The following is a 26,153-nucleotide window of genomic DNA, read 5'->3' on the forward strand; positions in this document are numbered from 1 at the left end:
TATATTTATGTTACGATCGAAAGGTATAGCCAAGCGGATCGATAAGATATTTCTATTAATTAAACTAGTTGATGCCTTCGAATGTTGATTGGTTTAAACTTAGACAGTAGTAATACATAGGAAGGAAGTCATGTTTTTTAGCTTTAACCACACAAATTTACTACAATAAATAAAATTGGGACAATCACTTGAAACCAAAAGTATGACTGACTGATTTGGTGGGGTTGAAGATTGGCTGCCATAGTGAGTGAACAAAATGCATGAATAGGACCTTAAAATGCTAGTGTTTGTGCTGTTGTTTGATCTCCTTTCCGTGAACACAAAACATCATCACCTTCGTCAATGTCGGCTGGTGTTTATGCCGTTGTTGGATCTCCTTACCGTGAAGCTTTGGACATGTGACATACACGTCACTCGCTGACTTCTATTGGCCCCTTTTCAAGCCAAAAGGCTTCTTCTCTTAATGGTCAGCCGTCATTCTACCAACCCAATTAAAAAATAAAAATAATAATTAAAACGTTTAAGATGATATAAATATATATATATATATATATAGGACATTAATTTTTGAAAAATATTTCTTTTTTTTTAACTTTTCTAACTCTTTGTTTTTGTCTAATACCTAAAACACCAATTTCTTTTCCTTTTCATTCATTTCTTTTTCGGTATATAAGGTGAACCGATCTAATTATAATATTTTTATATTATATTATGATATTTTCTAATAATATCATAAAAATATTATGTTATAATATTTTTATACGGCATGATAGTATTTTTCTAGTATTATTAAAAATAAAATAATATGATATAAAAATGCTATAAATATAAATATTTTATAATACGTAATATTATTTTTTGATATTATTAAAAATATTATAACTAAATCGCTTCACCCTATACATCAATATATTGAAAAAGAGAAAAACAAAAAAAAGAAGATAAATGTATCAATCAAAAAGAAATTGAGGGCTAGAGAAATCAATAAAGAGGAGTTGTTATATATATATATATATATATATATATATATATATATATATATAGGGGCGCGCCGGACCATTGCTGTCTCGATGACGTCACTACGGGCCTCAACTTGTACGTCAAAGTCTCGAGCCCTCCTTCCTCGAAAACCACGTGGCACAATTATTGGACATGATTGATTGCTTCTAATAGTATCCTCACGTGCGTCCGTCAAACCCGACCGAGCAATCCTTCGGCCTCTCCAAAGCACGTCTTTGTCTTCAACCTCAGCTTCCAGGAAATTAACCGCGCTCCTTTTTCCTCCCAAGATTACCGCTCTTACAGATCACCATAAATAACCAAGTGTCCCTTGTTGGATTCCACCACTGAGGGCACGGCAGTACACCTTCACCCACCGTCTCCCTTGATCGCTTCATCCGCTCACCCATATCTGTGGGTAGCAGCAACCAGCAACACACACCTGCGCTTGCAGCCCTTCTGCTTCCCTTCCTGTATATTTCCCCCTCACCTGGCCCTGCTGCTGCCATACCAGACATGGGGAGGCCGAGCGTGGTCCCCCGGAAGACCCCCGGGCAAGCCAAGGCCAAGAAGAAGCCCATCAAGGTGGTGTACATCTCCAACCCCATGAAGGTCACCACCAGCGCCGCCAAGTTCCGCGGCCTGGTGCAGAAGCTCACCGGCCGGGACTCCAACGTCGCCTACATGGCCGCCACGGACTCGTCGATGGCGGAATCCCTGCCCGGATCTGCAGCGGCCTACGAGGCACCTCGAGATCCGAGCTTGGAGTCGACGGGTGCAGTCGATGATCCGTACAAGGCCGCAGCGGCGTCGCCGTTTGAGGTGTTCGATGATGCTTTCACCCCGCAGACGTTAGATGGCCTTCCGCCGAACTATGAGTATCTTGTAGGTGGATCTTGGATGGCCAGTGAAGCGTGAGCAATCGTGAAAGGGCACATATATGTTGATCTGTATCTAATAATAAGACATGTTTATTACGAGAGCATACTGATGGTGTTTGATGGCGGCGCAGCCGACCATCCTAAGCTTTGCAATGCTTTCTCCTTGTCTCGATCTGAAGGCTGAGCAAAAGCTTCCCATGGCGCTTTCTTTTGTTGATCCGATCCGTCCTCTTCCGTTTCTCGTTCGATCTTTTCCTACACTTCCCTCTTTTTTCGCTGCTCCTCTTGTTTACAGCATCCGTGGGACACACGTTTGGATTCAAATTCCAAGTTGCTTGTATGGTTTGAGACCATAGCAAAGGATCGGAGGTGAGGGGGATGATGAATGGGAAAGCATGTATGATCATAAGCAGGTTTAGATTCACAAAGAGGTTGCAGTGCATGCTCAGGCTTCGCTCACAGATTATGGTATTGGGAACTACTTTGTGGGTCTTGTCATGTGTTGCACGGAAGAAAGAAGCAATAATCCAGAAATCACCAGTCCCCAAATCCAAAAAAAAGGAAGACAGAAAAAGATTAAGAGTTGTACGAAATGATCGCAACAAAACTAAAGCAAGAGAAGCTGTTTGAGATGCACAGACAGACAGGCAGTCTTCGGTAGGAAGACAGACAGACGGACACATCTTGAATGCTTGACACTGCCTGTTTGAAGCTTTCTCCAGCATTAAAGCTGAATTAAGTGCAATAGATCCATCCAAAACCATAATCGCTCTCGATGGTCGTAGATAATCTCAAATAGGAGTAGCATCTTAATGGATGGTCTTCATGCAGGCACTGCACTGCACTTCACTGCACAGCTCCAGCCACTGGTTCAATACATGTTGTTCTTGGTGTGCTCTTTTCTCCTATGTTTGATGTCATGGTGATCTAATTTTACATTTGTCATGATCTAAATTCTCAAAAAAGAAAGAATAGATAATCTCTGATCTGATCTGTATATATTATTCTCCTATATTATGCTTATAATTGTTGTCAAGGGATTGTGGTCACTAATATCAGAGTATATATGTATATGGAGGAGAGAGAATAAAAAAACAAGATGAATTAATTCTGACTTGTATATTTGTGTACAATCACATACGTTATTATATATGTGTATATATGTATGTTTATACGTGCATATGAAAGAAACGTAGATTAGTAAAGAGGGAATATTATGATGATTAATGCAGGAGATTTTTTCTGTTAAATTCTTTTTGCTCCAAATTCCTTTCGAAACATACATTGTAGAATTTGGTCATGAATAGTTGTATTGTCTTTATCACAGAATTACAAGACAATGACCAAAATATTATTTTGGCCTTTATTAGAGAATTAGATGACAGAGACCCAAATATTATTTTGGTCTTTATATTGTAATTCTCTTATGAAAACAATATTATTCAGGACCAAAAATTTCAAAACTTGTAAGTTCGAAAATGATTCCGTAAAATGCAAAGAGATTTCGCTTTTGATTGTAACTTGAGTAAAGTAAAAACCGGAAACTTGCTACTATGTAGATAATGATTGTAGAAAGGTAAGTACTCACACATTCAATGAACACGCCAATTTAAAATGGTTCAGTCAAATAACCTACATCCACTTGCGAAGCCTTCTTCGAAGAGGCTCCCAACTTCCACTAGTAAATCACTTTAAAGGAGAAGGACAAATACCCCTCTTACAACCTTTTACAAGTGGTTCATACTCTTACAAATTTTCAAAGAGAAAGAGGGAGGTGAACACTCAAGCTATTGAAAACAAAAACTTGCTAAAGGCTTTGCTAAGACTTTTATCTCAATCTTTTGCTTCTCAATGTATTATCTGCTCAGAAATGAGGGGTATTTATAGGCCCCAAGAGGATTCAAATTTGGGCTCCAAATTTTGAATTCTCTTGGGTTTCCGAGGCAGGTGGTGCCACCGCCTGTCAGTGTCTGACACTGATAGTGTACTGGCGGTGCCACCACCCAGTCCGGCGGTGCCACCGCCGGACCTCTCGGGTGCTGGGCGGTGCCACCGCTCGGTTCTCGGGTTCTGGGCGGTGCCACCGCCTACACTATTTCAGCTCACTGGTTGGGCTCTAAACTTGGCCCAAACCAGTCCGAATTCGAGCTCAATTGGCCCCTACTTGGGTTATAGGATTAACACATAATCCTAACCCTAATTAATGTGCTAACTACAAATTTAAAGACATTTTCTAAGCTATTACAAAGTTCGTAAGTCAAGACATCTTCCAACGAGCTTCCGACGAACTTTCGACGGTCTTCCGATAAACTCTCGGAAACCATTCTGCGGACTCCCGGCAAGATCCTAGACTTCATGATTCGATCTTGGCGAGTTTCGACGAGCTTCTTTGGCAAGCTCCGATCTTTCTCGGTGAGCTCTGCGAACTTCCCACGAACCTTCCAGCGAGCTTCCGAAAAACCCTTTGGCAAGCTCCCTACTCATTCTCAGCTAGTTCCGGCAGTATTCCCGACGAACCTTCGGACTTCCATCGAACTCTCGAACTCCCAACGAATCCTTCGCGCTTGACTCCAACACTTTGTTTCGCTTTATGTCTTCGTCGTTATCGTAGTTAATCCTGTATACACAAGCCGAAACTCTACTCCAATCTAGACAATTATTACAACGCGAATTGATATTCTGTTGCCCGACAACTCATTGGTTGGCGCTTCGTCCGATTCTTCAGCGCATCGTCCTCTCTTGCGGCTTGTTGCCCAACGTCCGAAGTCTTCTGCCGTCCAATATCCTGACGTGATCTCCTTCGTCGCAACGTCAATTCCTCCTGCGTCAACTGTTTAATCTTGATCGAGTAGACCTGCATCACTCAAAATACAGTTTAAATCATAAACACATATCAAGTGGTTTCATCATCAAAATACGAGATTCAACCCTTCTTCCAATTAATTTTTTATTTATTTTAATTGGCTGATTATATATATATATAAAACTAAAATAAAATTTGCATTATTTATTTCTATATTGAGTGCGAGTATAATGGTATTGAAACATCAATTAATATGTTTGGATAAAAGAAGTAAATTATTTGGTGAAAGTGATTATTGGATATTTTACATATTTAAATATTATAATGTCTTTAAATTTTGTTGATAGTTACGGTTGATAGTGATTTTCCTAAGTTTTATTCAATGGATGACATGCATGAATGACTTGAACAGTCAAAGAAATATACATATAAAATCCAAATAAGCTATTCCAAAACTTTTAAAGGGTCTTTTCTTTTTAGGTAAATCCTTGAAATAAAATCTATTATCTTTCTTTTTTCTAAAAATATAGATGAAGTTGATGAATTATTTATTTATTTATTTATTAATTATTATTATTATTATTGTGAGGACATAATATATTTTACAGAGCGATAATAAGTCGTTTTGGTTGCAACGAAGGCGTAAAACCGGTATTCCGAGTCGCCGTTACTGACTGGAGCACAGACGAACGAACCTTTCATGCTGTTTTACCGAAACTACCCCCATGCCGTCACAAACGCCGTCTGGGAAATGAAGAAGCTGTAGTGGAACATAATCGTCATTTCACAGACGGTGAAGAGTTTGGGTATTTTCGTAAAAATAGAGATAACGTCTGTTATGACGCCGTTGGTTTGCCGTCGCAGGCGGCCCTGCGAAGTTCCACCCCGCCCCCGATGTCGAGAGCATAAAGAGATCGAGATCTGGCGCTTGTCTCTCTCCTCCTTCCCTCTCCGTGCGCGTCCCTCTGCTACCGATCTCCTCCTTCGGATCGCCCTGGTGCCCGATCCCGATTCTTGAGGGGGCGCATGGCGGAGCAGCTCACCGACGACCAGATCTCGGAGTTCAAGGAGGCCTTCAGCTTGTTCGACAAGGACGGCGATGGTTAGATCCTTTCCGTCTCCCACTCTGATCCTATCTTTTGCTCCATTTGCCTTTTTTGTTTCGATTCGTTATCTCCTCCTGCCTTCGGATCTTGTGGTGATTCTGCTCTTCTTTGGATCTGGGTCTCGTTTGATCTTTGTTTGGCACGCATAGAAATCGATTATGATTCTTTCAGGGTTGTTTATGAGATTGTTAGGAATCTTCTCGACGTTGAGACTCTAGAAAAATTTGAGATGGATTCATGTTGTTTTGTGAATATAACTTCTTAGCTCGAGATTTGTGTTCTTCTTTTTGGGGCCTAAAAGAAGTTCTTTCTTCTTTTAGGTCTGCTGTAGTAGTCAAGATTAGATTGGTCTGCTGTGGTAGATGTTCGATACAATAGTGCTGAGAATGCCATGATTTGATGTTAGGATGAAGTTGTTGATATGGTCGCGTTCTCCATTACACAACATTGAACTCTTTAAGCTTTATCATGGCCGACATAGCAGCAATGCAAGCCAAGCAAAGTTTGAATACCTGATGAGGCCACATCAGTCTCACACTGGCCAGGAATCGAAGAGTGATGACCATTTGGGATGGATACCAAGGGACAAAACCGTGCGAGCTGTAGCCTAGAGAGAACCATACTTCATGAGCTCCCATGAGCAAGCTGATGACAAAATGTGCCATCTACTTTCAGTTGGCATACCGTGTTGCGTTTATTTTGGTGAAAGAGAAATTGATGCTGGAAATTAATAGTATTAATCTATTTCTGGTTATGTTTTGATGGTGTATTATCATTGGCATTACGGGACTCGGGGCTTGACATCTTTGGACCATAGTTATTAAAGTAGAACCAGAGTGGCCGATCCTTTGGGAAAAAAATGGTAACCGGACCCATGCTTTACCCAAACCCTCTCTCTAGTCGTTCCGCGTTCTGTCTCTTTCTCCTCTATCCTTTTCTTCCTGACCTCTTTCATGCTTTCATCACCATCCTCTTTGTAGTTGCTCCCTTTCACTATCATTCTTTGTTCTTATTTTTGATCATCACATGTTGTGTGCTATCGGCCTATTCTTCTGTCATCCAACTAATAGGAAATGAAATTTTATCTTTTGATCACCAAATTTCTGCAATTCATTCTATAACAAAGAGATTTCACAACTATATTTTCGTTTTTATTATTTAACATTTTAATCATAAAAGTAGATCTATATACTAATAAGAGTATAATTTATTTTTAAGGCTCGAGGCTTGGAAAGGTCAATGTTCGTTGCTGGCCTCACAATAATACTATGGACTTCATTTGGGACCATGAGTTTAACATGAATGTGATTGAAGAAGATGTCATGGTTTGGTTAATTGTCGATGTTAGATCATGCCTCATGTGCATCTAGACTTGATTTTCTCCGCTACTAAGAAAGGAGGGGAAAAAAAGAAAGAGATAGGATGTGAAGAACACTTCCATTCTTTTTACATTCTACACGTTGATCATAGAATGAATGCTAAATCCAATAGTCATAAACTAGTAGTGCCACCTGAGGCCATATATGGATTATTTTGATTTGCCATCGATCTCAACCTCCTGATGTAACAGCGTTTAGGAGTTCACATTAGTTACGGAAGCTGGCTGAGGAGAAATTGTTATATACTGTTGTCGATGAAGGTGGTAATAATGAGTCAGACAAAGCAGGAGAAAATATTTTAGTTAAATGAGAATATATTTATTTATCTTAATCAGATGTGTACAATGCAGTTCGACAGTTGTATTGAGTTTTTTTCTTTCTTCTACCAGCAATCCATTGCAATTATGTTGCGTTGGGTATATTATGAAGTTTGATTGTGTTTAATTTGTAGCCATTCTTTAAAGATTTTCATTAATCACTCAATTTAAAGATAGGACCTAATCACATTGGTTTCTTCTTTTTGGTATCTCAATAGGTTGTATCACTACTAAGGAGCTTGGGACTGTGATGCGCTCTCTGGGTCAGAACCCTACAGAAGCAGAGTTACAGGACATGATAAATGAGGTTGATGCAGATGGTAATGGGACGATCGACTTTCCTGAATTTCTCAATCTGATGGCCCGAAAGATGAAGGACACCGACTCAGAGGAAGAACTGAAGGAGGCCTTCCGAGTCTTCGACAAGGATCAGAATGGTTTCATATCTGCTGCTGAGTTGCGTCATGTCATGACCAACCTAGGTGAGAAACTGACGGACGAGGAAGTTGACGAGATGATCCGTGAAGCTGATGTTGATGGAGATGGTCAGATCAACTACGACGAGTTTGTCAAGGTCATGATGGCAAAATGAGTCCTCGAAATAAAATCTCATGATCATCCCTGTCTTCTTTAATTTACAAACCCCATGGGTGGGTTTTGTTTGAATCCAACTATCCTGAACTTGGAAGATGATGAAATCATTTGCTTGATTAATTTAGTTTGCTTCTCCTGTGATCATGCCTCAAGATGAAGAACTATAGTATTTTCCATGCTTTTATGTTTCAAGTGTGGCCCTAAAGATTCCTTTTCCCTTGGTTGCTTGAACTAGGAATCGACGATTAATTTGTTTGCCTCTCCAATTTTTGGTGAATCAGTTCAGGATTTGTTTATCCATGGCAATGTGCAAACCCACATAGGTAATCCACAAGTGACAAATCTCACCTAAGCTTCCAGTATTTTAGAACTAATCATTGTCCAACTCCATCATTCTAATCATTCATTTTGTGTTCTTATATCATGACAACTGTGTCAACAAATCCTTCAACTCAAATATGTGTATGCTGCAAACAACACTGATGAGGCATATTCTTTGGTTTCCAATTGAATGATGATAAACAGTGTTAGGATGCAAAAACCTACTTTCTACTGCAATCTTTGTGGCAACAACATGGGGAACAAGTCAAAACATAGACAAGTCCACGTCATCCTCCCTAATGGGCATTGAGCTGCCAATTACAAAATTAAATGTGGTGTGTGTGATGAACAATCTGACCTTCTATTACAAGAATGAGAACGCAAACATTCGTTCACTCCGACTTAACCTTGTTTTCTTCAGCTTTTTGCACCTTGCTCTTTGGCTCGGTAAGCAATCCGAATGTCCAGACTGCTAATAAAGTTGCTTGAATGGGCGCAAACCAGTAAACAATTAGTTGATCCAACGTTATGTGATCTCCCCGAGCATATGCCCAAGCAAAGGCCTGCAGAACAGATGACATGTGGTAAGGAGTAGTAATCATGATCTAAAGAAAGCTTGGAACAAGAAAAAACAATGTAGGGAAAATGCAAATTTGCATCAAACTTTCCGAATCCATTACAACTAATGAAAATGAATCTGAAACCATGTCCAGGATCAACCATCTAACAGACTTGGATATCTGGGACTCACAACCAAACAGGACATTGATCGCGCACAAGAGATCAAGATGCTGCTCAAGACAAATTTAAATGCAAACGTGTAATGATATAATTAATACATAGATCAGAAACCTTGATTGTTCTCTTCATATTTTGCATTTAATCATGAAAGAACTACAAAGAGTTATTGTCCTCCAGAAGTTACGATGTTTTCATTTCAATGGATTAGAACATGGGGCCAGAATTTCCTTTTATGAGAACAGCTCAAGATCTCATAACAACCACCCTTTGGAACTATGATTGATGTACCTTATGCCATGCACATATAACCACTTTCTGGGAATAATTATGCACAGTCATGTGCCAAGAGGCTTTAGAAAGCAAACTGAACTCATGCCGATTTGTGCTGGTTGACGTCAGAAAAAAAGGGCAACATACGTTACATGCTAGCATACCCCAAGTGTCAGCATCTGCCATCTGAGACAATTATCTTTGCCATATAATGCATCAATAAACTTGGTACATCAAGACATGCATCCTCAAGAGAAAAATAATGGATTAGAACATGGGGTCAGAATTTCCTTTTACGAGAACAGCTCAAGATCTCATAACATCCACCCTTTAGAACTATGATCGATGTACCGTATTGTTACGGACGGTCATTGCACACCCGCAACAACTCCGTTCAACGAACCGTTTGTCGCTCACATCCACATGTACAGCTTCTTGGCAGCAAGTTTTGCCTCGGTTTTGAGTCATTTTGCTTGTCAAAATTGAAGTTCGAACAAGTTGCAGCGTTACCAAGCGACCGCTCACCGAACCGAGCAAAACAGCCCCAAAACAGCTCCGTTTTCGTGTGTCACGGGCTGTTTTCTGCAGTCCACCTCCGCTCACCAAAACGTCAGCCATCTCAGCCCTTTTGAACCCCCCGGGTGGCACAGGGCTGGATGGGGCTTCGGTATAGTGTCGGGCGTTGAACAACCTTTGGCAAGTTCGCACGTTACCTTGACGGGAACTTGTTGTCGCGCCCGGCACCTGGTGAGCAGCTGTTTGTGGACTTGCAGCTGTTCGTTCAACCCTCTAAAGTCCTTGTTTTCCCCCTCTCCCTCTTTTCTCTTGTGCACGCAAGGTTCTTGCTGAATTGCTTGTAAAGCTTCCCCTTTTCGTGAGACATCGGGACTTGTCCGTCGCTTGTTCTTTCGAACTAATCAACTTTCTCTTTTACAGGTCCTTCGGGACCTGCGAGAGGTTGCAAGTGGGTTGATCTTTGCGGAGCAATATCGCAAGGGCGAAGCGCGACTTAGGCAACGCAAGCTAAGTTCGCGTCTTGGCCGCAAGGGTGCCTCACGCCTTAGGCAATTCCAGCTAAGGTCGTGACAGTATGCCATGCACATATAAACCACTTTCTGGGAATAATTATGCATAGTCATGTGTCAAGAGGCTTTAGAAAGCAAACTGAACTCATGCCGGTTTGTGCTGGTTGACGTCAGAACAAAACAGCAACATAAGTTACATGCTAGCATACCCCAAGTGCCAGCATCTGCCATCTGGGACAATTATCTATGTGATCTAATGCATCAATAGACATAGTATATCAAGACGTGCATCCTCAAAAGAATAAAAAAAGAATGCATGACTAGAACAGTGAGAGATGATTAGATGAGATTTCACATGCATTTACTGGAGCTGTAAGTTAGCTATAAATAAAAAAGAGATATCAACCACACCATGTTATCGCATTAAAGATGCACCCCTTTTAACAATTTTAGGAGGTTTACATGTTGATCTATTATTTGAGAATGCTTGCTGTTAGCACAAAATTCTCAAATGGAATATTTAGCTCTATTATTCTACACTATTAAGTAACATAATTGACTAAATCATTTATTAAGTTGAAAGAAAAGCACAAGCATCAAATTGTAATATAATTTTCTCTTCTTTTTCTTTTCAGTTGAACACATATTGGATTCTCATTAGAGATTTTTCTTTTTGTGATATTGTTTAGTACTACATATCCGACATGTGTTTTCAGGCAACCGAAAGAGCTTATGTTTCGGAACAATTATCTAAAATCAATTGCACTACAAAATAATATAAAGCACTTACAGAGGCAGGGTTCATAATTCCTCCAGTTAAATCAGAACCAAGGACATTAAGTGCCAACTTGAAAATGCTTGAAATCCATGTTTTCATGAAGAAACTTCCAGGATCTTTTTTCTTTAGCATTAGTGAGGCCATCACGATCATAAATGTAAGGAACCCTTCTGTCCATGCCCCACGATGGATATCAATGCTCAAACGAGGTCCATGGCCTATCGAAGGAAAGGTTTGTTTGATGAATCTAACACCAGTTGCTGATCCTATCACCTGAACATGCCAAATTTAGGTCAAAAAATACAGTCGATGATTAAGTTGCAAAAGGCTGCTAACTAATCTAATATTAATAATTTAATATGCAAACTAACCTCGTATCAACCATTCTTTTGCTAGGACATGCAAAACTGAGAAAACTTATCAATAGATAATTAACTATCTTTTGGAAACTAAACTGCACTCATATGAGAAAGGATAGAGACGCACTACTAAATGTTTGGTAATAGATCAAACTTAAATATACAACTTAGAAAATCCGATATTTATTAAGCGCATTGTATTCTACAAAAATTAATATCATGCTGCATTGAAGAGGTTTGCATCTAGGGATAAAATTACTTGAAACATTTGTTCCATGATCTCAACAAAGCGAAGAAAAAGGAAACCCTAGCAAACAAGAATTCTGTTAAGGCACAGTTCTAACTACAGACTTGGGAGGTCAATATTCCCTTAGAATCCAATAGAAACTCTTTACATATCTCACCAAATCAAGCAACAGATATCTTCGGGAGGGATACAGGGGCACAAATTATTCACATATGACCTTGAAATTGTGAACTCAAATGTGGTCCATAAGTTTGACTCTTGGCACTTCATAATTACATGCTCGAAAATAATGCTGGGATCTGGGAATTCTCAATTCGCCATTGATTTCACTCCTTTGTAGGTCAGAGCACATTGTAGATACCCTGAACACATGCCTATGGGATGTGTGCAGTCCCACAGCTGAGCATACTGATAAAAGCATGCCATGCCATGACATGCACATGCATCACAGAATTGATTAAAAGACATGGTAATAAATTTTAATGCCTTTTCCTAATATTGACACAAATAGGAGTGTCTCTGCATTTATACCGATCTTTGGCAATGACTACTACACAGTACACACAAATAGCCAAAGTCCTGACAGGAAGATCAAACTAAAGAGTGACGGATCAAAAGTTCCCTATCTGTCACAGTTTGGTCGCAAATCAATCGAGCAACTACCTGATCGGATTCAACAAACAGAGCCAATCCCCATTCAACATCTATCAAATAAGCGGTATCACCGAATCAGGAAATCGACATGGCAGATCGACCAAAACGGAGCAGAATCCAAGCAAGCAAAGGAACTCACCTGCGCAGGGATCCTTCCCAGGGCTGTGAAAAGAAACCCGTCGGGACCACCGGAGAAGGCGTAGGAGAGCACGGTGAGAGGGTTGTAGGCGCCACCCCGCGTGACGTGGCCGAGCCACGCGAAGAGGAACATGTAACCGACAACGAGGGCCATCTTGAGGGCCTCGCCGCCGGGGCGGTGGCCCAGGCCGAGGGCGTCGTAGACCAGGAGCTTGACGAGCGCGCCGGCCCACACCCACATGAACGACATAGCCGCGTCGCACATCACGAGCCCCAGCCGCCCCATCGATCGGCCCGTCCCCGCCTCCTCCTCCTCTTTTGGCGACAGGAATGATTTGTGGTGGGGGCGGGCGGCGGGCGGAGGGCGTCTTCCTATTCCACCAATCGCCGCCGCTTCAACTCGGAGCATCCATGTTGCCGCCGCTGCTCGACGTCAGACACGAACAGGGAAACCACCACGGCTTGGTTTTCTTCAACGCGTAAGACTCTGCGGTGGATCAAAGCCCCTTGGAATTCGGGCCCACACAACACCATCCGAGCCCCGCATCAATCCGGTCTTAATCCGACCCAATATTCCGTAACTAACACAACACTCGAGTCGCATCCCAAGAATAGAGAGGAGAGGTTAGACCGGGTCAGATTGGGTCTTTGTGGGTTTGGATTAAGACATTTTAACCCTCCATCACTTAACTGTGCATGCATTTCGTTAGCTACCGAAAAATGATTTGATTTAATTAATGTTGATATAAGATGAGAAAAAAAAATATTAAGGGAAAAAAAAAAAAAAAATACAATGAAGAAATTGGGAGTTGGAATTGCAAACTTCACAAGTCTTTTAACGTCGATGATCGAACAATTTAATTTAATTTAACAATTTAATACTGTAGGTTTGAAATGACATAATGAGCCTATACATTTAGATATAGTATACAATAAATATAAATACAAAAATAGTTACAATATTTTTATTATTCTTTATACAATTGTCATTTAGTATTGGAAATCTCTATTCTGAGTACTGCAAGTTTTTTTAGGTCTTTTGAGCAAACATATACTAAATTTAAATTTAGAGATCTGAACATGGAAATCACAGATTATTAAATTGAATTTGAGATACAAGGCTGTACACGTTGTTGTGCTTAGCATTCATTGCTAAATACGATTTACATTGATCAATAAGTATGCATATTTCATCAATTGGATAAGGTCACATTACACACGAATTATAAACCATTATTACATGCCACAACTCTAATTACATTGAAGAGCTGTAGGATGCTGGTGGAGCAAGAAACAGATCGAATGCGATGAGGGAATATGGGGTAATCACAACATCCATGTTACTCCCTGCATTTGGAAGCTTGCTGCTAACTGGAAACACCTATAATATTGAAATAACAAATAAGTGGAGAGGAATACCATTGGATTTAAAGAACAAAAGAAACAAATATATTTCACTGCAGCCAAAGATAATATTCGATATTTAGTATTGGAAGTATAGGAACATGCATACGTATTTAGTATTCATTAGACTGAAGAAAGCAGATATGATGCATATTTACATCCTCTCTTCTCATAGTAAAGGTCTATCTATCTATGCATGGAAAAGTAGGCTCTAATAAATGTAAAATGCAATGAAGAGGGTCAACTTCACCTTTTTTGGTTCCCTGAATGAATTCTCATCTGTCAATCCACCTGTAAACACAGTCTTCTTAGATACACATGAGCAAACATCATTCTCTAGTCCAGTGACAGAGATCTTTAGATTCACAAGGTCACTGCCACAGTTGACTATCTGCATGCAGAACTTCGCTTGGTTAATGAAAGGAAGACCATGAAATATATTACATCCATAGAAAACAGTCGGCTGAGCTCTTAACGTAAAAGGAAAAGAGAATGATTAGCCAACATAAGAAGAGGGAAAGATCACATCTAAATTCTCAAATGTCAGGAAATAGATAAAATATTACTTGAATCCATTGACTTGGCCATGTTACACTAAAGTAGCCAATGAAACAAATTGCCAAATGAATCAGAAACAGGGATTGAGAAAAGAACAATTACACATGTCTTTTATTAAAAAAAACTGGCTTAGAAAATGTCAAACTAGTTAGTTGTCCTCAAAAAATGACTTTGCAGGAGAATGCAGATCATGACAACATGATGGCTTTTGCATTGCTGAAACAATTGATGAGAAAAAAATTGCAAAAGTTCTACTTGAAAGGAGGAATGCATGAAAGAAAATTCAACAACTGACAAAGAAGAAAACTACCAGAAACCAGATCAACAATCAATTTGCCAGAATGGAAATGACAAACAAAAAAAACACATGTGATGTGGATTTTATGAAATGAAACCTTTATTTTAAGGTACTTGTTGCCATCTTCAGATTTCTGCCAAGTAATTGCAGATGCCATCAACGATTTGGTGGAACTAGCTTGTAAGACAGAAGGATGAAAAATTGCACCACTTGATTCCTTGAAGAAGTGCTGCATCCAGTAGCTCGGTGTTCCATATTGCTGCCACGAGTTAAAGACAATTGCATCTGGACTCCACCTTGACTCAAAGAAAAGTTCTATATCAGATTAAAAATTTTTATGCAAAGTAGTATTCTGATCAAAGAGGAATAGTAACGTCTTGCTGCATTGAATGGTCCTCTGTTTTTATACTGCCATAGTTGAGAACAGGTTCTCCATCAGGAAAAGGAAAACATCATATCTCAAAACCATACCAATTAGACAAGATGTGAAGACTCAGCTGAAAGAGTTACCTTCGATCATTGTCATTGACAAAAAGTGGTGCATTGCTTGCCATCTCAACAATGTCACTGCACAGAAACCAAAAATAGCAATCAGCAGCAGCACAAAATACATAAGATGAAAAACTCAGCCAACAAATTTAACCATAAGGTTTGGCTTTTTCTGAGACAGTATATCCAAATTTAAGATGTCCAACTGATCTGAGTCAATGCTGTAATTCCAATAAAAATTGTTCCTACAAATGGCTAAAAGAATCTGTGATATACTAGTTTAGTCTTAAGTAGTTTTGGAAGTATCCAAGGCAGAAACTTGTCTGATTACTCTGATCAAAATCTTGATGGAAATTAAATTAACTTTTATCTTTAGTTTATGCATCATAAGACTAAGTAGTTTTAATACGTCAAAATGTTGGACAACTAGAACAAAATAGAGTGTTAATTAGAAAACAATATAGCAAGAAGATCTTACATCTATGAACAATTAATGGTTGCATAAATCAAGAGTAAAACAAAAGGGAACTGCTTATAGGTGGTTTTGATGTATCCAACGAAGACCTATAAAAGCATTGGTCATCAAGGTGAGGATACTTAGATTAATGATATCAGAAGATGTAGAAGAATTCTAAGAAGACTTCACCAAAAGTGTTAGCAAAGAATTTGATAACACTTAATTTCAGTAGTGATATTGATCCTGAGTGGTGAAAAAGGATCCATATAAATATGCATTTCTTCAAGTTCCTTGGCCTTTTCCTGTCCTGATTCTATGGCCATTTTAAGTTTCCTAATCTCTGCTTCCCAATCAGTAGTAAAGCCCATGAAAACTTGAAGGGTGAAATAACTATAAGTTGTTATAAACAAAATGTCTTGATTCATATAGGTCTTTTTTAGACAAGCAAGCCACCATAAGGGATGGATGATCCTTACACCAAGATATGATTCATATGCTTCGTGCTTGCCAGCAAAAAGAAATTTCAGAGTATTGATATGCTTATAAAATACGGAAATAAGAAAAAAAAAAACCTGTTTCTCTCCAACCCAATAAGAAAACCAGCTTGAGCTAGAGCTGCTAAAAAGCTACCTTTGCCAGCATCTTTTCCAGTCACAGCATACTCACTAACAAAGGCCTGGAAAAGTATCATCACGATTTATTTCTCAGAGACAGTAAAAAGTTTTATTGAACAAGCATATAATAATTTATGAGTAAGGCTCCGCTTTCAATTCTTAAGTTAGCATATAAAGTAGCAATTTATTCATACCTTGGGGCCACTACGTGATGTGCGATCAAATTGGTGAGCCATGGAAAACATGTTGTTCGCAGATGTATAAACCTATTAAAGAAGTGTTACAGTGGCACTTTGCTCTTACTGACACAAAGCAGATATAACTACCACAAATAAATAATGCTATAGACAAATTATAAGGGATCTTACATGAAAGTCATATAGATCAGCAGGATGATCTAAAGGGCCAGAAGACCCATCACAGTTTGATATAACTTGAATATCCGGATAGGCATCTTTAATGGCGGAATAGAACTTCAAGTAATTTCCTGTCCAATGACAAGTCAGCATATTCCTAATATATTGACATGATATCCTTTGTTCCAACATTTCTCTTTGGAAAGTAAAGCTAAAATGATATTTGATACTGTATGTATTTCCTTAATTTTGGCAACAAAAGAATCTGGGTTACTCTTCTAGAAGTTGTCAAGAAATTAAAAGGAAAAAGATCTTCTAAGAAAAAATATAACAGATCAACAAGCTCAAAGAAAGGATTACCAAATAATGCAAACTTCGACACATACATGAGCCAAAAAAGAGTCAAACGGCCCTTACAACTGCACTTAATCTGTGAATAGCTGTATTTTAGTTTATTACATGTATGGGTAAGTTTTGTTTCACATACTGAAGCAAAGTTAACAATCTTGGGGTTCCTAGAATTGTATATCTATAGTAGCCAATAATATGAACAATTTCTATCGTGACTGACTTGAGAAGAAGACATCCTTGCAGTATAATTAAGAGAATAATAAAATGGCCACATCCTTTCTCTTCCCTAAAACAAGTACTTGTAGCAGTGTTGCCATTGTACATAATCCACTCTAAGGTGTGTCAAAGATGAAGCAAATTTACCTTTATAGTTTCTCTTAGAACAATCCTGATTCCCAAGGGCAACATAGTACAGTTGAAAGGGTTCCGGATGTCCCATTGATGCTCGAATAGAGCCCCATTTAGATCCAGAATCACCTCTAGCAAACTCAATAGCATCAAGCGTATCCTGTTTTATAATCAGCAGATAGTAACAAAAATTTACTCTTGGTGCCATGATCTAGCTCATTATGGTTTTTGATGTAGGTTCAGATAAAAAGAGCATAAGGGCACCAGCTCAAACAATGAGAACATAAGATTTGATACAATATAGAGACACATAAGTTGATTTTGTTATAAATATAATGAATAAAGAGGAAGACAAAGTATCCTGTGAGCTCAGGAATGTGATGGCTGTTACACGTTCAAGAGGTCAACTCGAGAAACATGCAAAGCAACATATAGATCATGCCAAAAATGTCCCAACATAATGGCCACCATGTTAACATTGGCAATATTCTCCCAACCCACTGTCAGGAAATCCACAAAATATATAACCGTGATCTCAAATACCCAAAGGATCCAGGATGATTAAATTGAACTATAACAAATGATCCTATTATAATGGAACTCTCAAGTAACAAAAGTAATATATATGAATGATGGAAAAAATCACAAGTCTCTAACATTCAAATTAAAGTCCAAAGTTTAAGTTTTCAGAAAAAAGAAAGTATTTTCTTGGTAGATATGATAATTATGATAGAAAAGAAAGATAACCAATGATGCACTTAAAAATTGAATGTTTCTGTGTAACAGTGACAAGAATATATGGAGGAAAATTGAATTTTGGACATGCCTTTACAAAAGCTGATATGCTTGAGGGATTAACTTGGTCGTTGTGGCTTATTCCTGTCAAAAAAATATGTAACAAACAAATAATTTAGAAGTGATAATCCATTAAAATATAGCTCATTTGACAGCACATGACAAGTACCAGTATTGACCACCCACAGTGGGAGAGCACCAATGTCTTCTGCTAGCTGCAGTAAGTCAGCATCAATATGCAAAGCTTATGGAGGAGTTAATAACTATTAAGCATCTAAAGAATGCATTAAATATAGTCTGTAATCAGAAGACCTACTTGAAGGAACTCATAAAATCCAAGTCCATCATCAGTCCAATACTTCCAAACATCATTGAAATGCCCAGGTCTCTCTTCCCAAGGACCAATGGTTTCTCTCCATCGAAATGCATTCATTAACCATTCTCCTTCAACATAAGAGCCACCTAGAACAATAGAAAAAAGCAAAGAAGCAGGTGCATTTATCAGTTCACAACTATGTCAACCTCATTATCACTTATGCACAGGAGATAAGATGCAGCTAAATAGAGTATGTCATAGATTATATGGTGTATACATCAGAGAAGCATATTAAGATAATAATGTTACACTGCTACTAACTCACAAGTACACTTCTGATGTCACCATATTGTATCATTGCTCGTTTCTTTGAAATGCAAAAGCTTTTGTTTGAACATGTGAACTACAGTGAACTACATAAAATGTAATGCCATGAAAGATTAGGTTTAATGAGCTGTATGTACAGTAATAGTCATGTCCGGTAACAGAGTGTAACTGACCAAAAACCATTGTTCAGCTTGTTTCAACTGAAACACCCGTGTTTCAGCTGTTGTACACTACAGCAAGACAGCAGAGAACGCCAAAGATGAAAAACAGAATTCTTTCACAAAATTATTTTATAAAACAATATTTTATGCAAAGAAAAAGATTTATGTAAATTTACATGCATGCAAATTTATCTAAAATATAATATCATAGAAAAAAAATGTTAAAAATAAATTATATGTTTCTAAATAAACTTTCATTAAACATTGTCTTTAATCTCCTCATCAAGTCTAAATACAAAATAGTCCAATCTAACCATTCTGTTGTTCTATCCAAATTTGAAGACTTTGTTTTGAAGACCTGATATAACCTGAGTAAACTGACTGATTCTCTCCTTTCAAGCATGAAAACATAATGCTACAGATTGGGTGAAAAGGCAAAACAAGGTCGACCATCTACTACTCTGATATGCTATAGTTTATATATATAAGAGGGCTCTTTGAGCACAGCTCAAGAGTCAGATGACATAGGGCTTGAATTTCCAAATCTGTTCATGCAGGATTACTACTAAGCCAAGTGAAGCCTAAAACTCCTGGCTAACTGATGATAAGTGAATTTTATAACTGAGCATAAAAACAGAATTATCTCGGCTTCTTGTCCAAATGACTGCCATTAACAAGTGGAGAACAAGTTAGTAGAAGAATGAATAATATACAGCACTGACTATGGGATGAGCAATCACATTGCTATATTATTTTGATAATAAGATTGACCAAATTATGAAAAAACTTTGGAAAGTTATGAAATCAACTTCTAAACTTGGTACTTAGGCACCTTTCATTTCATGATTTGCAACATATATTGGCAACTGCAGTTTTGTGTTCCAAATAATCTTAGTGTATTGCCTGATTCAAATGGTCAAAGTAACTTTAGTTTAATGTTATTTAAAACATTTAACATTTTTGCAGCCTCAGTTTTTACTTATGGATTTGGAATTTTGAACAGATATTATCAATAGCATTTCGGCTTCCATATTGCGACTATTGATTCCCATGCAATGGTCCTTCACTTGCTGTCATCTAATATAATGGAAGACACTAACAAGGAAAACCAAGAGCAAACCTGGAAATCTGAGGAATCGAGGTTTCAGATCTGCTAGCATCGAAGCAAGCTCCATCCTGAAACCATGCCCCTGCAGTACATTAACCCACTGAATAATGATTTGAAATAAAAAACAAATGTGTCCAATGTCACTCTTTGGTGTTCTGCACTTGATAATATTCCATGCATCTCAGAAGGAAAAAGATAACTAGTTCAAGACACATGGTAAACTCCACAATCGCCTAAAAGAAAGATGAAACAGAAAAGTTCAAAAGGAATATACAACCATTATGTCAGAGAACCAAAGTAAAATGCACACATATCAGCAAGGCTTTCCAAGATAAAATGATTTTTCAGAATATATCATCCGAGAAAAATTGTTGAGTTGCTTAAGAGCATGGAATCATGAACTTCCTATTTCATATTTACATTTATTACCAAGATTCTACAATTTAGAAGAGTTGTGCATGCTACATACCATGTCATCTATGAAGCAACCTTTAAAGAGAAAAACTGTCATGCCATTTTTTTTTCAGATATCCATAGACAAATGTAATATGCCTGCTTTGTATAATTGGAGCTTGATAATCTAAAAGGTAGAGAATTATTCACTCTATAGCCAAGACATATGGAATTTTTCCTATGACCAGGAAAAACATAATATGTTCTGCATCATCATGGTAAATAAAATGCCAGTATTTATTCAGTTCCTAATTCAATTTAAGTACCCAAAAATGCTTTCGAAAAAACAACACAAGAAGCTTTATGCCATCAAAATATCACATGGTTTTCTCAACTAAAATAAAATCTTTGTAAAAACATATTGATTTATAATTTTCTCATAAACAATAATATGTCTAGGCAAACAAATGTGTCAGTAGAAGCTGTAGAAAGAATATAGATTTCACTGGCCACATGAATGCTTAGATGTTTCAGCAAATATGTCAAAGAATATAGACCTTTGAAAAAAAAACGAATATGTACCTTATATGTGTCCAAGGGCATCACAGAAACTTGATCCAACCATATCACACCTTTTGTAGTGGTTGTCAGTTGAAATCTTGCATTTACATTTGTTCCACTAGATTCAACCTGAAGCTCAACCTTGGTCCAGTCTGTCTTCTCTAAAGTATCAGATCTAAAAGAAAAATTCAAATTGTAGCACAAACATTACAAGCAGATTTGCCTATTCACCACAAACAATTCAACTTGTGAAACTTAACAAAAACAGGCTCACTCAATTGTAGCAGTAGCCAGGTTTAGCGAGCCATCTGAACTTGTCAGTGAAAGATATAAGGTCATCGACTCCGAAGTCCTCACATGAAGGGCAATCTTATAGGCCTTCCCTTGCTGAATATTCTGTATCGCAACAGTAATAAAAGAAAAGTATATATTACAGTAATTTACTATATCCAAAGTGTTTTTGTCTATCTGCTTTTGCTAAATTTGAAGGTACATATATAGAAAGAATTATCACACTAGTCAAATTTGAGTATTTAAAATAATATAAGAGACCTAGTGCTGCAATGTCTTCATGATCTTAAACCAATAAGATATACGATTATACAAGATAAATTGAATATCATATTATATATTAAAGAATGTCTCACCATGCCCCAGAAACCAGGGTTGTATACACCAACACCTCCTGCTGGACAAATATTGGATCCGTTATTGTCACATAGTACTTCCATTCGAAGTGCAACCTTATTGCGGATGAAACAAGATGTTCGATCAGTTGATACAATAATGTTTGTTTCATTCCCGATTATGGACCATGGATATATGTTCGAAGGAGTATTGGGACCTCCATCTTCAAAACCTGGAAATGAGTTTGATTTGGGCTTCAACAACATGGGACATAATGATAAACAAACCAAGTTAAACTATACTTAAAATGTGTGTACATTTGCTACTCCAAAATATATATAGTCTCAATAACCACTAGCCCAAAGATCCTTTCTTCATAAACCGATTCAGCCAAATTCACAAAACATGTATATTTGGAGCATATAATCAAGTAGGATACAGACTAAGAAGAACATAAAGATGGTACAGTCCTTGCAATAGACATATTACAAGTGTCATTGGGAATTGTGACTTTACTCGTGACAACCAAGCATATCTAAGCAATAGAAGAAGAATTGAGGTGATCGATGATTCAGTTCAATCATTCTCCCTAGAAGAATACCTACCAGTTTGATTCATTTGTTAATGTCTGTGCATGGGATGCATATTTAAACTGGTACATGTGACTATCGGTGAAGGACAGTGCTACATATCATGACTCAGTACCTGACTCAAAGGCATGAGTTGCTAACATGCACACATCTAAGGGCACCACCCGTGGCCCCATTCCCATTTGCCCTATTGATGAGTGCCAGGCTGCTGTTTGTGCCTTATGTCGGACACTTAGCCATGTGAGAAGCATTTTTGAATATTACAAATAAACTCTGGAAAAATCAATATATCAAAAAAAATCATTTTTTATTCAAAGAAACTTGGACATGACCTAAAGTTCTTTTTGTAGATTGTCCATAACTCACAGATAAATATACAGCAAAGAACCAGCCTGACTTCTATCTGTCATTAATTATGCTGCATCCAATCAGAAAAAGCAGAAAGTATTCTAGGTTCCAATTAAAAATTTTAATTAATGAATGAAATGGATGTTCATATATTTGGCAACTTCCTCACATCACACAACCTTTTTCAGTTCACAGAGGCCAGATTTCATTGATTGATTAATCATATGCCACACTATTTATAGTTTTATTTATGTTAGTTATGCAAAATGAACATCTTAGTGTGTTCTTCTATATTCTTCCACCAGAGGATGAAAACAAATTCAACAAGAACATGCAGAACCCGGCCACCTCCTCACCCCGTGAATGTAAAACTGACCATGGATGCAAAGACCAAGAACTTACAGAGGACAAAGATTTGGATGTTTAAGTTTAACTCACATATGATAATCCACCCCTCTGGGTTCAAAAGTAGAGAATAATTAACTTCCACAATCAATATCATATAACAAGTTTTTGTCAAAAACTACTGCACTCTTTACAAACTTATCTATTAAAATATTTAGTGTCCAAGTGGAAATAAGCAGACATTTTCTTCAGCTTCTGTCAATCTTTGCTTACTAGGAGAAAAGGTAAGTGCCAATAAAATATTGGATCAAACTACATTCATGGCAGAGTTCAGTGGTTATAACACCACTAATTTAGTGTCAGTTTAATTATGACAAAGTAGCAACTACAGATGTTAATGACCACAATACAATATTTCAAATCGTCAGCTCACCTCTATTACTTATAAGCTCCGCCCATAGTCCACCTGCTCCAGCATGGTTGATCTCCTAGAAATGGTATTACAAATTTATAAATAATCAAAACTCAATGGCCAAAGCTTTAAACTACAACTCATAAAACTAAATAGCAATTTCCTAAAAGCAAAATATCTGAGGCTATGGTAAAGAAATCATCATTACTGAATATACACCATTTCAAAAGAAATCCTACAGGACAGTAAAACTAACGAGGACCAATGTAAATATTAAAAATAATGGATAGAATTAGACGCAATAAGCCATCGGTTCAAGTAAATGAATCATGACATCCTAGACAAGAAAGAATCATTTAAGCTGAAAAACTTGACATGAATGAATGGAACATTACATATGTAATATAAACCTAAACTTTCTTACTACTGGTAGAGCATTAGCTATGCATATGTTTGAAGTCAGTGTATCAACTCAGTAACATGGCCGATTCTACCACTCCTAATGCAATACAGAAGGAAATAATTTTCTTTCAATCCGACAGATGAAAATGAAGCATTGGCCGAAACAAAAAAAGGACAAGCGCACACAATTCACCTCGAAGAAGACGCCGAACATGTTCTGGGGCATCATCCGTCCCATTCCCGGTGAAGCATCAACGAGCAACGTCGCCGTCTGGTTAGCTTTGATCCCGGAAGCAGAACACCAACATGAAATCGACACCAAAACCAGAGCGCATAGCGTGCCTCGGAGACCCATTCTCGCTGCTGCCAATTCCAAGAAACGAACGATTAAACCGAACGAACGCCTTGGAATCAAATGATCGATGAAAGAGTACATCACTTTCTATATTTGGAAGAAGGAAAACCTAAAAGATTACCGGAATTCCGATCAAGGAATCCGAAAGGAGTTGGAAGTGGTTGAGTGGATGTGATACTGAGGGAAGAAGACGAGAGGGCGCCCGCGATTAATATCGTTTACGCGACCCGGTTGAGAACCGTCAGATCAGGATCCGACGGATGCCGAAAGCTCCGGCATGCGAAGCTCCTTAAGCTTCCTTGCCGTCGCTTGGACGCACGGTTTTCCTGAGCCCATCGGAACCGTGCATCTTCTGGGACAGCAAAAGGAACGGCTGGGATTGAACACAATCAGTTTGGATATTGTTCGTAAAGAGACGACAATGATTAAGACGACGACAGATTTAATTGGCTGTCGCGTGGTGCATAAGTTCGTCTACGTTGGAAGGGATTAGCTGCAAGATGCGTTTTATCGAACGAGATACTATTCTCTCCACGACCCCACACGTGTCCAATCTCGACTTGCGCGTTGCACGCGGACGCGGTCGATGTGGAGCTTTTAAGCTTGCCTTGCACTCAGCAGATCATAGCCAGTGATCCGAGTTGGTGATAAGTCACCGGATTTTGGATATAATAAACATAAGTTCTCTTACAAGTCAATCCTGCAAATACTTATCACTTAGCGTATAAATCTTTCGCTTCAGTCACAATTCTCATTGATAACGTTGATTGGTGTCACCACATGTACTAATTTATCCTCAAATGGTCAAAATAAATGGGGTAAATGATGCGATCCATACATCAAGTGCCGATTCATTATTGAGTTGATTGATTATTTCATGGTGATGTCACCTGTTGCCCGTAGCAACATCAGCATGAGATGCGTTGGAGCCCACGGGATGGGCGATTCATGGTACGATGACATCAGAAGCTTATCCGTTGTTGAGTTGGGAAAGAATAAAGTGGGGGAGAAGACCCCCATGACAAAATAAAAATTTAGAAATAAAATAAAAAATCTTTTTACTTGATACTCTTATCAATTTTATTAAGAAAATTATTATTATCTAAAAGATAACAATAATAATTAATCATGCCAATATCATCATTAAATGGACCCAATGACTATATATATATATATATATATATATATATATATATATATAAAAGGAGAAAATATCGTTGACATCTTCGTCAGTCCAATGTGATCCAGATCCATGTGCATAGGATTATTCGAAGTGTCTCCGAGATGGATCCATGGTAGCTTCAAGGTGGCTCGGAGATGAAGATGTTGAACTCTCGATGTTGAAGTATTATGCTCTCAAGGTGAAAGAATTATGCTCCTAAGGTGGCACATGCATGAAGATTAGGGTCCGGGGAGATTTTTTGACCGGGTCTCTTGGATGCTCAAGTTAATAGTCTATGATCTCTAAATGTGGGTTTGAGTAGTTTGAGAAAAAAGAGAGTCCTTCCTCTATTTTTTTTTATTTTAGATGTATTTTTATACCTTGAAGGAGGGGTAGAAAGTTTGTGACATCCTTCTCCTTATCATAAAGGAAGAGAATGAAGCTTAGAAATGTCTTTCTTATCATAAAGGAAGAGAATGATGTTTGTGGTTACCTTCCTTATCATTAATGAATGAGAAGAAAGCTTGTATTTCTCTATTTTGAATCTTTGTACACGTAGGTGGATGAAAAATGACTTGGATGACATGTGGTCCGGCATGGGAGTATTTGAGATCTCATCTTGCAGGCCAAGTTTTCCTGAATCAGATGTCTCGAGTACATTAGACCTTGTATCCTCGTCTTGGGTGTTTTTGGCTTTGCACTTTCGTCATAACGAATATATTTTAGCACGAGTTAGATTTTTCTGACTCAAGCATCTTGGGCGC

At 38.2% G+C, this 26,153-nt stretch overlaps 3 protein-coding genes across 4 annotated transcripts; 2 read left to right on the forward strand and 1 right to left on the reverse strand.

The window, feature by feature from the left end:
* The first annotated feature begins 1,323 nt into the window (after positions 1 to 1,323).
* On the forward strand, positions 1,324 to 1,984 carry LOC135638478 (uncharacterized). The gene has a single exon (XM_065151597.1). It carries the CDS (start codon positions 1,516 to 1,518, stop codon positions 1,915 to 1,917), a length of 402 nt encoding a protein of 133 aa, XP_065007669.1. The 5' UTR covers positions 1,324 to 1,515; the 3' UTR covers positions 1,918 to 1,984.
* A 3,568-nt stretch (positions 1,985 to 5,552) lies between these two features.
* LOC135638176 (calmodulin) lies at positions 5,553 to 8,217 on the forward strand. Its single transcript, XM_065151167.1, has 2 exons — positions 5,553 to 5,785; positions 7,704 to 8,217. The coding sequence occupies exons 1-2, from the start codon at positions 5,710 to 5,712 to the stop codon at positions 8,075 to 8,077; spliced, it is 450 nt and encodes a 149-aa protein (XP_065007239.1). The 5' UTR covers positions 5,553 to 5,709; the 3' UTR covers positions 8,078 to 8,217.
* Positions 8,218 to 8,690: 473 nt separating this feature from the next.
* LOC103986233 (alpha-L-arabinofuranosidase 1) lies at positions 8,691 to 24,485 on the reverse strand. Of its 2 annotated transcripts, XM_065151166.1 has the most exons (20): positions 24,349 to 24,485; positions 24,066 to 24,235; positions 23,492 to 23,546; positions 21,796 to 22,007; positions 21,423 to 21,544; positions 21,170 to 21,323; positions 20,207 to 20,276; positions 18,599 to 18,744; positions 18,452 to 18,497; positions 18,314 to 18,366; positions 17,503 to 17,647; positions 16,801 to 16,919; positions 16,627 to 16,698; positions 16,391 to 16,494; positions 15,383 to 15,439; positions 14,970 to 15,168; positions 14,267 to 14,407; positions 12,614 to 12,823; positions 11,227 to 11,487; positions 8,691 to 8,963 (listed from the first exon to the last, which is right to left on the reverse strand). In XM_065151166.1, the coding sequence occupies exons 2-20, from the start codon at positions 24,225 to 24,227 to the stop codon at positions 8,793 to 8,795; spliced, it is 2,499 nt and encodes an 832-aa protein (XP_065007238.1). In that variant the 5' UTR covers positions 24,228 to 24,235; positions 24,349 to 24,485; the 3' UTR covers positions 8,691 to 8,792. The 2 variants fall into 2 exon arrangements, with proteins under 2 accessions (XP_065007238.1, XP_009402450.2); XM_009404175.3 differs by lacking the exons at positions 8,691 to 8,963; positions 11,227 to 11,487; positions 12,614 to 12,823 and adding an exon at positions 13,688 to 13,993.
* Between the last annotated feature and the right edge of the window lie 1,668 nt (positions 24,486 to 26,153).

This window comes from Musa acuminata, chromosome BXJ3-5 (genome assembly GCF_036884655.1).
Source record: "Musa acuminata AAA Group cultivar baxijiao chromosome BXJ3-5, Cavendish_Baxijiao_AAA, whole genome shotgun sequence".
Taxonomy (NCBI): Eukaryota; Viridiplantae; Streptophyta; class Magnoliopsida; order Zingiberales; family Musaceae; genus Musa; species Musa acuminata.

Excerpts from the sequence above, each read along its gene's own strand:
- LOC103986233 (XM_065151166.1), bottom strand. The coding sequence starts at position 24,227 with ATGGGTCTCCGAGGCACGCTATGCGCTCTGGTTTTGGTGTCGATTTCA. Across the intron at positions 20,277-21,169 it reads TGCCCTTGGACACATATAAG|GGGCATGGTTTCAGGATGGA; the intron begins GTACATATTCGT and ends AATGTACTGCAG. Across the intron at positions 18,498-18,598 it reads GATTTTATGAGTTCCTTCAA|CTAGCAGAAGACATTGGTGC; the intron begins GTAGGTCTTCTG and ends GACTTACTGCAG.
- LOC135638478 (XM_065151597.1), top strand. The coding sequence starts at position 1,516 with ATGGGGAGGCCGAGCGTGGTCCCCCGGAAGACCCCCGGGCAAGCCAAG.
- LOC135638176 (XM_065151167.1), top strand. The coding sequence starts at position 5,710 with ATGGCGGAGCAGCTCACCGACGACCAGATCTCGGAGTTCAAGGAGGCC. Across the intron at positions 5,786-7,703 it reads GTTCGACAAGGACGGCGATG|GTTGTATCACTACTAAGGAG; the intron begins GTTAGATCCTTT and ends GTATCTCAATAG.